This window comes from Pollachius pollachius (genome assembly GCF_949987615.1).
Source record: "Pollachius pollachius genome assembly, chromosome: 9".
NCBI lineage: Eukaryota > Metazoa > Chordata > Actinopteri > Gadiformes > Gadidae > Pollachius > Pollachius pollachius.
Window position 1 is genome coordinate 14,296,848 of NC_136942.1, and position 12,427 is coordinate 14,309,274.

The 12,427-nt window shown below is 44.6% G+C and overlaps 1 protein-coding gene across 1 annotated transcript; it reads right to left on the reverse strand.

Annotated features, from left to right (window-relative positions):
- Positions 1-5,137: 5,137 nt before the first annotated feature.
- mapk12a (mitogen-activated protein kinase 12a) lies at positions 5,138-12,421 on the reverse strand. Its single transcript, XM_079743292.1, has 12 exons — positions 11,898-12,421; positions 10,781-10,910; positions 10,406-10,464; positions 9,749-9,860; positions 9,632-9,661; positions 9,433-9,480; positions 9,111-9,225; positions 8,507-8,578; positions 7,878-7,957; positions 7,674-7,752; positions 7,333-7,506; positions 5,138-6,384 (listed from the first exon to the last, which is right to left on the reverse strand). The coding sequence occupies exons 1-12, from the start codon at positions 12,014-12,016 to the stop codon at positions 6,317-6,319; spliced, it is 1,086 nt and encodes a 361-aa protein (XP_079599418.1). The 5' UTR covers positions 12,017-12,421; the 3' UTR covers positions 5,138-6,316.
- Between the last annotated feature and the right edge of the window lie 6 nt (positions 12,422-12,427).

Sequence of the window (12,427 nt, forward strand, 5' to 3'; positions counted from 1 at the left end):
TTGGATAAATGGTTTATTGCATATTTGAAAGTCCTGCCCTATAATAGCCTTAATCTCATGCGATTACATCATTTGCATAACTATAATTTAGAACAGATCTAGTAATCCCCCTCATTTGATTGTGGAACTTGACTACTCATTGTAGCCTACTAATGAAACACTGGAGCCTGTCATGAGGGAAAGCGTTGAAAAGTGCAGCACAGGCATTACCCAGAATAGAACCAGAATGTCTGTTACTATTGTAGTGAATAATACAAAAGAGATGCAGTATGAAAATATCCTCCCCAGACATCAGGCTACATGGTGTATCGTGAACTACATGCCTTGGTATTATTATTCTCAAGCTCAGAGACACAGCCGAAGCCTCTGCCAGGCCCCCGGGAGCCAGCCGCGGGGCCCTTACCACAGAGAAAAACAACCGTAAAAACAGAAAATATCCACATATCCACAAGAAAAATACTCATGCACACTGGCAGCCCCCCTCATCACTGCCCAGCTCCCAGAGCATCAACAACACCCCCTCAACCCCCCAAGCTCTGGAGGACCATCATGCACCCCACCACCGAAGCGTGTGCGTCTGCACGAGTTTCCCCTAGTTCAGCAAGGACGGGCTTCAATACGCGCACAGGGGGGAAAAATGCAAACGTGTCTGTTTCTCCTCTCGCTCGGTATGACTGAAAACAATCTTCCACCGAGCATGAGCCCCGGCAAGCTGGAGAGACTTTAGGAGCCGACGGACGCTTATATAACTGACTTTAAGGGCTTTGACTTTCCTTGGCACATTATTTGTCTGCTGGTGTGTGTGCGATAAATGTCTGTGTTTGTTTTCCAACCCCTTGGCCAGGCTTTATGTGACTCAAAGGGAGTAGGGGGGTGGGTGAGGGGGGTGACGGGTGGTGGGGGGAGGCAATTTATCTTTCCAACAAAGTACGGTAGGAAACATGACATTTACTCAACACAGAGCCCAAATAAGAACAGCGAGGCGAGCTGGAGCCATTGTGCCATTTGAAACAATCGAGCCTCACACAAGTGAAGCATTCAAGTGGCCTTAGCTCATGTCTGTCAAGGCTGTTGTTCATTTACTTTTTTCCATTTACTGTTACTGTGTGACACGACCCGATTTCATTTTTAGCTCTGCTTCCGTCCACTTATAGTTCTCTCTCTCCTCTAGACGGTCAACGTTTAGGACATGCTGTTCCCTCAACCTTGACCTCCCCCTCCCTCCCTCCCTCCCTCCCTCCCGTCTTTAATCCAAATAGCGAGCGAGAGAGAGAGCCGAGAGAAACAGTGGCTCTGATATACTGTGCCCTTTAACCCCAGGGGCCCGACCCCCGGGGCCATGACCGCATGACTCTGCCAGAGCCCCGTGTCCTGTGGCCTTTATATGCCATATGCTGGCGGATAGGATGCCGTCACACCCGGCTTCCCGTACCCGCCACCAGGGGAGGCCGGCGGGGGTGTTCCACTCGACCGCGAAGAACCCATCAGGGTTTTTATCACCTCTTGCGCTGCTTCAGCCGCGGCTGCAGGACGGAGCGCGGTGCGTCCTTTAACCCGCTACATGAGTGGATCCTGACTGTAATGGGTTGCATGAAATACAGCTCGACGCAATGGACGATACAGCAGGGAGGAGAGCGCCCTGGGAGCCGGGTTAGGCAGAGGCCGGGGTGTGACGTTGACAGGTCGATTGTCAGATTGTTTAAGGCGAGCTGTATCCTTGTTTTTGTGGTTGCCAGCTTTTAAAGGCGAAGCTTGGTGGAGGGACAGCACAAATTAAAAGAATGCTATGCCGTCCCATTCATGTGGGATGAGGCAAGCAAGTGTAGAAGCAACCACATCTACAAAGAAATCGGGCCTCTCTCACTTATGTCATTCATAGAGTAACACAAAGAATCCTCAAAGGTGTTTGGATATGGATTGTTGTGTTTGGGAACCAAGGGCCCTGCTCAGTCGATGATTTGAGGTCTTCTTCCGACAGACAATGCTACTACATCAGGCAGCATCATGTGCAATATGTGCGAGGCATCCATGAGACCCCACGCCAACACAACAGCGATGGACAGGAAGCCAATCTCAGGCCGAGGCAGTGGTACGCTCCGTCGACTGTGTTTGACAGGATGCTTCTTGGGGAGGAGAGCTAATGAATGTCAATTGCCTCTCCGCATCTTTCACTGCCTCTACTACCCCCCGTTTCCTCTCTTTTCACTTTCCTGTTTACTATAGACACACTTTTCCTTGACAACAACAGCCCCTCTCCTATTCCACATTTCCCTCCCTAATAGGTTCTGTCTTTCAAATGACTGATCTGATCTCTCCCCTCTCTTCCTTTCTCTCTCTTCTCTCCCTCATCAGGGGTAGGAATTGCAGGCTCACAGTGCTGAGGCAGGGCGCCGCCCCCCCCCCAGAGCCTCCGTGGCAGCGCTCACCAAAGGGTGGAGGGTGTGGAGGCTCTCTCCTCTGCGTTGCTACCCAATGCTCCCTAGCGAGAGCTGCCCACAGGCACCGGGGCTTCTAGAACCGGTAACGGCGCAGGTCACGTGTCACGGAGAGATCGTTGAAAATGAAATGAACGGAGAGAGATTTGCCAAATATCTGTTGGAGGACTGCACACACATAGATAGACAGACGGTTCAAGGGAAAGGTACTAATGGTTGATGAGAAACGGAAAAAACAGGCATACAGGTACGCATAGATGTATAGTCACACAGACACCAAGCCACGTTTAAATTCGAGTCAAACGCTATCATCTAGATGAAAGCCCTGTGGAGGGTGTGTGGAGGATGCCTGCTTTAAGCAGCCCCCCCCCTGGCCCGAGTCCCACTGATTAGACTCTGGGGCTGGGTGAGGCTGCACACCTGTGGTGCATTGGGCATTTAAGGCACACAGGTTAAACCAGCCATCAATTCAGACACACAGCATGTCACCCCTACTCGGTCTGCCACAGTTTGCCAATTAGCTGGTGTGTGCAACAGTCACCCGTGTCCTGTGTGTCGGAGTAGCCCAGCAAAACCACTTTGGTGGCGTGAGGCAGGGTCAACTGCCACAACCTCCCCACAACGCTATAAGCAGTCCAGAGGAAAAATATTGAACACTAATGATACACCGCCAACAAAATAATGAGTCACTTAAGTAAATTCGCCTGAAAACATCAAAGGTCTCCAGACTGGGACGGAAGGATTCAACCTGTGAGTCAGCACGAGAACCACACTTCAAATACATGATGTCACTTCAGTGGGTGAGCTCGTGTTCCGAGGAAATGCAGGCCGCCGTAGAAGACCATGAGGTCTCCAGATCCAAACGAACCAACCAATCCCCTCGCAGATCCACATCTGGAGTCGAGCACAACAGGATGAACAAAGGGGTAGACAAACAGCAGGCTGTTGTTCCGTCATAAGAGTGTGAGCCTTGTGGACATGCCGTGTGGGGTTGTGAACATAAATCACCAAAATGTCCCTAATGGAGAACATGTTGTCATCTGGACATACTTTATGTTTAAATCAAAATGGATTCCTGGACCTTGATTTGATTTCATGCCATCTGATACAGTAATTTAGGGCTACTTGGGGCTGACACCTAATGAAGAGGGATATCATTCAATTTTTGAGGAACGATGGGAATGTGGGGCTTGCTTTAATCTCATCATTAGCCGAAGCAGTTTGCAATAAGCAGAGACAAGCTAATATAAACAGAAAAGAACGCTACATAGACTTTATGTAGAATTTTCCACCTCATTATTTACTATTCTGAAATTGAAATTCCTCTTGTCACACTTACACACTACATGATTTATCTGCGATTGAACATAAATATCAACCACTGCTGTGATCTATCTTATTTGGCTTTTACAACACACATATACATACACTATAACCTATGATGGATCCCAGGTGTTTTTGAGATTCACCCAAGAACGTGTGAAGTGAATGCCCTCAGCATGGCGAGATCTGTATACGGGCCTCATGCAGACCCATAAAATAAACAGATTGCTGACATTCCTCCTTCTCCAAAAGTAGAGTGACCCCTGGCCGGTCAGTTCGGTGTTTGGGCATCGTTGCCATTCCACACACGCTACTCCCCTTGCTCCAGTGAGTGCTGGTAGGGTAATGCATCCGTGCATGGTTGTACAACTGCTTATACACTGGCATGCACATTAGAAGTTAAATGTGTGTGTGTGTGTGGGTGTGTGTGTGTGTGTGTGAAACCGCTTATATATTGCTATGCTTGTGAGATATATAATGTGTGTAGTTGTGTGTGTATGTGTGTGTCAGTGTGAGTGTCAGTGTGAGACAGAGTGTGTGTGTGTATGTGTGGGTGTGTCAACAGGAAATGCGCATCTCAAAATCCACCAGGCTCTGAAAATAAACCACAGGGTTGACAGACGAGACATCGGCAGGCCACAGGAGGGATGGGGGGCGGAGGGGTCCACCCATGTGCTTCTGGTGTATCTTAGGGTGGGGGGGGGATGAAGGCGGCTGGTGAATGTGTGACCAAAAAAAAAGGGCTTTTCTCTTGTTTTCCTGTCTGCAGCTAGAACGGTTTGACTTCTGGCTGACACTTGGGGCAGCCACCCCAGAGCAGGGGAGCCGAGGCGAGGACAGCCCCCCACAGCCAGGGTTCACGACACCCTGGCCAGGCTCAGATAGGAAACCACATCGCCTCTGTGGGTCAACTGTGGAAGTCCAACTCTCTGGAGGTCTCTCTGGAGGGATGAGCTTGTTACATTCTTGTAGCGAATGTGAGGAAGAGCAAGCAAGGTCCGGGGGGGGGGGGGGGGGGGGTTGAAACAATCCATTTCTCCCTAGAAGGTCTTCAACAGCTGTCAAAGCAGCGGCTTGAACCGACAGGGACCGCAGGAATAAACATGGTGATTGAATCCTTGACTTAAAATTAAAAACTTAAAATTAAGGATTAGCACATAAACAACTACTCTACCAAACTAGCACGACATAAAGTAGCCTTGTGAAAACCGTCGTGATCTCATGAGGTCACATTCCGTTTCTCCCTGCAGATCGGTGAGGCCTCAATCCGGTGGAAAGCCTTTTCCAGAAAAGTTAAAATGCCAGGATCAATCAGCGCTCGAGGTTACGCCACATTAAGTCTGCCAAATTAAAAAATCAATGGCAGTGCCCAAGGAAAGTGTAGCAAACAAAACCGTTTTTATTCAAAGTACATTTACTTCCATCTGGACTGGCAAGAGCCACGACAACACAAGCGTCACTCGAATGGAACAATCTTCAGAAAGTCTTTGACCGTATTTGGATATCAATTGCTTCCCAGGCAGGGCCAGACTGAAATTCATAATGAAACCAAAACATGAATATAAGGACTGTCTAACGAGGCTATACATAAATAGGATCTATTAAGAGCAATAGGACCACAGTGCGTCACCTAGTGTGTCTATGTGCCTCCAACTACTGTTCAGCGGGGGAGGGGGTGTTACAAATACATTTATAATCTACAGTCCAATCTTTCCATGTTTTATTATCCACGTTGAAAGTTCTAGTTGTAAATAAACACAGTGAATCTAAAAAACAATTATTCACATAGAACATTTGATTATTTAAAAAAGAGCAATTAAAAAAAAGACAATCTTTGGCGTATGTACAGAATCAATAATGTGCGTAACATGTGCAAAATTTGTTTTATGGCCTCTGCTCTTATCCCAGCATTATTCTTATTAAGTATATTGGATGAATGCATATTACCACCAGTACAAGTAAAGCTCATCCACACTTGATGCATAAGTGTGCAAACGTACCAGGTTCCCTCCCAAGTCCCTCACTCAGGTCAGTATTTCTTAAAGACACAGAGGAAATGATCAAGTTTCATTAATAAAGTTTGTACTATCTTTGTAGAACAAGACCAATTTTCAAAACCCAAAGAAAAACGACCAAAAAAGGCATGTATGTGATTTGATGCATCAAATCACATACATGATTTGCTACATCCCCTACCCCTTACAAAGAGCTTGGAGACATCAAGTATTTGTATGAATTATACATTTAAAATGTACTTGCATTTTTTGAAGTGTACAAAAATGATAAACAGTTCTGTAACTGAGCTATTCATGGCTTTGCAGGCTTCTACAGGATTCAGTGAATCGACATACTGAAGAGTACCCAAGATTGGATGTCACAGACACACAACCACAATGGCAAATTTCATTGCAGTCTAAAGCCCTCCTAACAAAATCCAAGTGTTTGTGTGTGTGTGTATGTGTGTGTGTGTGTGTGTGTGTGTGTGTGTGTGTGTGTGTGTGTGTGTGTGTGTGTGTGTGTGTGTGTGTGTGTGTGTGTGTGATATATATATATACATTTTACAGTGAGGTTTCCCTGGACTCCATAACCACGGGCTTGAAAGTCAAAATCTCTGTGAATGTGTGACCTAAGGAAAAACACAGATGACAGCAAAAACAGATGATCAGAACCCGTGGAAAAACTAGACCGCTCATGAAGACAGACAGATCTGCCAAAAATAGCAGCTTACATTCCTCCCAGCCTTGGCAACTGTGCGAAACCTCACCGACATCTCAATCCCTTTCAGTTCATGTGTTTGTACTTTGTTTATGATTTGTTCTTGTTTTTTGCTCGATAGAGCTTAACACAGAGTATATTATTGAGCCGAGTCCAAAAGCAAATGGGATCCATGAAAGGAAAGATGTTAACACTCCTGGGCGAGGGAATTCAATCTTCCTACAAGTAAAATAATATTATAGCAAATATTATTGTTATCCCTCCTCTTCAAAAGGCCTTAAAGATAGGGTAGGCAATTTATTTTAGAAGCATCATTTGTCAAAAGGTATCTTTAGAACCCGTCTGCAATCAACAAATCTATCACTTTCACAGAAAACATTTAATAATCAGTATCTGTGGCTGTCCTAGGCCTGTAATAAGCCTGTCCATTCATTTCATTCGGCCTGAATGAAATGATTTGATGATATACTTTCTGTTTGTTTACTTGTCGGTCTACCTACCGACCTACCCGGCGTCCTGCGCAGATTCTCCCAATAAACTCATGACTCATTCTATAAACTCATTCTACATGACCGGAGTCTTCCCCAAGAAGAGGCAGACCTTTTGCCGAGGCTAGCGAGCTAGTCATGTGTTCTGGGGGAATGGCTTTGGAGAGAGGCCTGAAGGGAGTTGTGGGATGTTTTATGTCAAATGCTTTCAAAATCAACCTTTTCTGGCCGGTTTCATGAATTCACCTACCCTCCCTTTAACAGGCGCTGGGCTGCGCTGCGCTCCTTTACAAGGGACTGTTTTCCTCCACCAATGACGAGCCCTCCTCCTCCTCATCTACCTCCCACCAGAAACGTCCCCGTGTCCTTACGTTTCCACTGGTCCAGGGTCAGGTCCGCGTTGTCCAGCGAGTGGTCGTACGGCTGGGCCTGCGTCTCGTCCTCCGCCTCCCCCAGGTCCGAGAAGTAAGGGAGCGTCAGGGCCTCAGCCGCCGTCGCCCGGCTCTCCGGGTCCAGCAGTAACATCCGCTCCAGCACCGAGACGGCTGTGGAGAGGGGAAGAGGTGGGAGGGAGAGGGAGGGAGGTCGAATAGGGTCATTGAAGAAAGAGATCAGAAAATCGGAATAGGACTGGGAACACGTACCTGAGGTTGTCTAATATAATAAAATACAAAATAAAAGAAGCAAGATCAAAAGATTGTAAATGTCCTACCTAGCAGGTTTGCTGTGGAGAGAACGTCTTTGAGGTCTTTCTTTTCCACTTTCGGAAGACCTTTGATGTAGCTTTTGGCCTGAGAACAGATATCCGCCCATCAAATATTTATGTTCACATTCAAGTGTGTGTGTGTGTGTGTGTGTGTGTGCGTGTGCGTGTGAGGGTGGGTGTGTGTGAATGTATTTTATGGCCACAACTCACGTCCAGGGATTCTAGCTTGGAGATAAACTCCTGAGTGGGGGTTCCTGTGATCTTCATGATCTCACTCAGTTGATCCAGGTCTGAGAACCGGTGGTCAAGGTTGACAAGGTGATATTTGTAGAGTTTATTTTACAGCATATAATCCTCTGATGGCTTAAGCTTGTCTGTATGGATAGCTTAAACCAAATATGCAAGGTGCAATGTCTGACCAAAGCAGTATGGCAGATCTATCAGCGCCTTGAGAAGTGGAGGATCGGCTCAGGTCCACAGAGCGGTTCACTCTCAGTAGTCCAGCTCTCACGGTGAGAGGTGAATGGGGCCTTTTCAAAGTGAGACAATAGGCTTTGCCTGAGAAGAACAAAGGCCTCTTGCTTTTGTTACGACTATATGAAATCATAACACAGATGTGGGTAAAATTATAACACAATAATATGAATGTAACATGGTTATCAGATTATTGTTTAGTAGCGGATTATTTATTTGATATAAAGTAATAAACAAATGCACTCACAAAGGCAAGACTATAATAACGAGAAGGAAAAGGCTATATATAAAATGAAAAAGTACTTAAGTCTAATACTAACACCAGTCATTTTATGACAAGAGTTCCACCAGCGCACAAAGGATACGGTCGCTTCCCTTAAAGAGAGGCTTCCCCTGGAGCATCTCTGCCATGATGCAGCCCACGGACCAGATGTCCACTAGAGAAGACAACACACAAACGTGTTCACTTCAGGTATGCCCACACAGGTTCCACAGATATCAAACCCACCTGTTCCTAAATGTTGAAGGAGTTATGATTTTCATAAAGAAATTACGTGGAAATATGATGTCAAAACAAAAACAACAAAGACAGACAAAGCGCAAACTGCACCAAAAGAGCACAGTTGTTATGACACTCACTGTGTCATAGCCCCACCTAGTGGCTGAACCACATCTTACGAGTCAAGATGATGACTATTCACAGCAAAGCCAGATCTTATTTACATTTATACCTTACATTTTTGTATTAGATTGGTATTAAAATGAGTATGCAATGCAAAGTTAGTCTTTGCTTACCTTAAAAGCAATAACTTTAAAAATGAAATCTATTTATTTAAACCATACTAACCAGCGCCATTTTTCCCTAGATGCAGGGTCAGTTTTAAATCAAAACGTCAGACAAGAATCCAGCTGCTTAGGGAATTAAAAGGCCCTAGGCCTAACCAACCAAAGTCTGGCCCTGCTCCTTACCAGTCTGGGTGTAGTGCATCCAACTCAGGATGACCTCTGGAGCTCTGTACCAGCGGGTCACCACATAGCCCGTCATTTCACTGTCGGCCTGCCGTGCTAAACCAAAGTCCAAGATCTGCCGAGACCAAACAAAAACACCACACACACGCCTATCCTTTTAGAAGGTGGTGAGAACCAATGGATCAAGCATTGTCACTCGTGGCTGCGTCACTTATTTTTACGCAACAGTTGCATAGCAATAAAACTCTGGTGAGAGTCGTGTTCAGGATTTGGTTCAGTGGGGCCAACAGGGTAGGTGAAGGATGCGTGACTCTCACTGTACCTTGAGCTCACAGTCTTGGTTGATGGACAGGTTTCCTGGTTTCAGGTCCTATACAAAAAGTTTTAGAGGAAAACAGCTACTTGAAGAAAACTTACATTTCAAGCCATTCTACATGAATCTTGCATTGCATCCAGGAATAAAGGACAACGCTATCATTGTTATGTTTGCAAGTACAAAAACAATTCAAAAAACAACTTACCCTGTGAATTATACCAACAGAATGAATATACTGTTTGGAAAGAAAAATAGAAAAATCATGAACATGTGTAATTTCTTGAACTGAACTAAGACTGATGATGGCACATGAGCTCCTCACCTTTAGCCCTTTAAGCATCTGATAAACCAAGTACTGAATTTTGTCCTCCGAGAGCCTCTGTAGCTTCATCAGTTTGCCCAGGTCCGTCCCCATGTAAGGCATTACGAGGTAACTGAGGAAGAGAACTAAACAGGTTATTATCATCTATTATGAATATAAATATTATACAAAAATAACCGGGGAGGACGCAGCAATTGAGCTTTACAGTTAAATATTTTTAAAAGTAACGCTTTAAAAGCATTAACAATGCAATCTTCTTCATCATCAAGTGACAATTTGCTGAATGGTCTCCAACACATTGCCAGTCCCGGGGAATGGAATGTTGTTTGGCTGCCAGGCCTTTCTTGTCCAAACTTGATGTTTTTGCCAGGTGTTTAAATATTTATGCTTGCTTTTGTTTTCTTTTTACTATACATCATGCACTTTACATTCCAATGTGCATAATGTATTGTTTGTGTGTATGATATATAATCACCCAGATATTTGCAGACCCTACCGCCACCAATGCACATAAAGGATTCAATTGATAATGTTAACAAATTGATACATGTAACTTCCCACATTTCCAAAATGTATTTGAGAGAAATATAATCAACAATTGTTGCTTTTCACAAAGCAAGATTGCAAAATCTAAACATACAGTAAATGTGTACTCACAAGTCAAGGAATCTATCTAGAGACAAGTCTGCGGTAAACACATCGACAAGGCCAATCACCTGCAAAGGTCAAATGTAAAAGAAGATGTGTGATACACAGGAATGACATTTTGGAAACCTGTTCTTGTGAGCATCTGCACTTCCCTTAAGTGCAAAATCCCTCCCACACACACACAGGAAACCTCACACACACACACACACTCACACACACCCAAAACCACACACAGAATATATGCATGCCTATAGGTACATCAAATTGCATTTACATTTGTTTCCAATAATAATAACATGAATGCTGTGAGTGCCTTGTTCCTCTTTGTATTATTCTGTAAATCACTGCAGCCTAACAACGGTGTGTTTGTGTCCAGGATCTCACGTTTTCATGTTTCATGTGTTTGAGTAGTCTCAGCTCTCTGTAAGCTCTCTTGGCAAAGAGCTCTGTCTGGAAGGGCCTGTGAAGCTTCTTGATCGCCACTTTGGTTCCCGTCCTCAAATCCTTTGCTGAGCTGGGCGCAAGAACAGATGTGAAACGTAAAAGGAACTTTGTTACTTGCTTCACGTTGCATTATTTATTTTTATTCAGCTATATAAACACACTACAGGTTAAGTTTATTTCTGCCACAAAAGGCATTCTGTCTCAAGTATCATTTAACAAATAAAAAGAAAAAACATCTGTATTGGCACAGAATACATTTTTGAAAAGCTAACATTGAGTTGATCAACATCTCTTTCCCCTTCAATTTACCTACTGCACAAATGTCCAGTGACAAATTTTGTCAGGAATAGGCTTATTTCTACTGGAATACTGAATAATTTTAGGTAAACAATAAGACTATTTGTATAGTATGGCTCTTCTCGCCCCACAAGGTATTTCCACAAACATCTTTATTTGTAGCCACATTAGCACCTAGAATTCTTACAGTAAATTCAAGTGGCCGAAGTAAATTCAAGTGCCTGAGTAATATGGATTCAGCGTAACAACGGTGACCACGCCCACACGGCGTGGCCACGCCCACACGGTTAATAAGTAACAACAATAGGGACCTCGTAGTGCTTGGCACACAAAGGCACGGCGCTAGCTTGGTCACGGCGCACATTTTAAATAAGGCGTCACAAGCGCTGTGATAATCGTAGCCCACAACATATTCGAACACAACACGTTAATGGGATCGAACTAAATATCCATCCATCAATGAATCCCATAGGAAATGATTGTCGAATCAATGAAAAGTAAAGATTCATGTTGAAGTAGCCCACTGATCAGACAAGGAAGTAAATGAAGTATGCGCCGTTGAGTGAAACACTAAGCATGTCTACATAAGTAAACGTAATTCTGTTGCTACGGCTTCTTTTCGAGGAAGCAATACGCTGGATTTGTTTTGTTCTGTGAAATCCAGTTACCATTAGACAATCGTCCACAATATAAGGAGGTTGGTCACAGCTTTGTCTCCTATTTGCCTGCAACACTAGGCTACTATTCCGACTTTACTTACCATACTGTACCGTACGCTCCCGTTCCCACCTGCTTCAAATCCCTGTAACGCTCCGGTACCTCCCATGTGGTCTTGTTGACGTCTTGGCGGCAGTAGCCAGGTCTTACCCGACTAGACATTTTACTTTTTTGTATTATAAGAGGTACGTTTTAGCTTGGTTATTTGTTTGTTCCGTCCTACAGACACATTATCCCACCTATGTCTTCACCCTTGATAATTGCGCTGGGCGTCAACAATGCAGGGCGTACCCTGAGGTCACTAAAAAAAACAGGCACTCCCGAGTCTGCAATGCATATCTTTTCCCGGAGACCATGTCACAAAAACGCTCTGAACTATAGAATTTCGCGGTAGGCGTAGGCTACTTGCATCTTGTCAGCTCCAGTGACTAGTTAAATGATGTTGCAAATAAATATTTATATATAAAAAAACGATTACATTAAAGTTCGTCTCCGTGACCATTTAGGTATAAAGACCTACAGGTTTGCGATTGGTCAAATAACCACTATATGCCTATGCCTAACTAAGTGTAC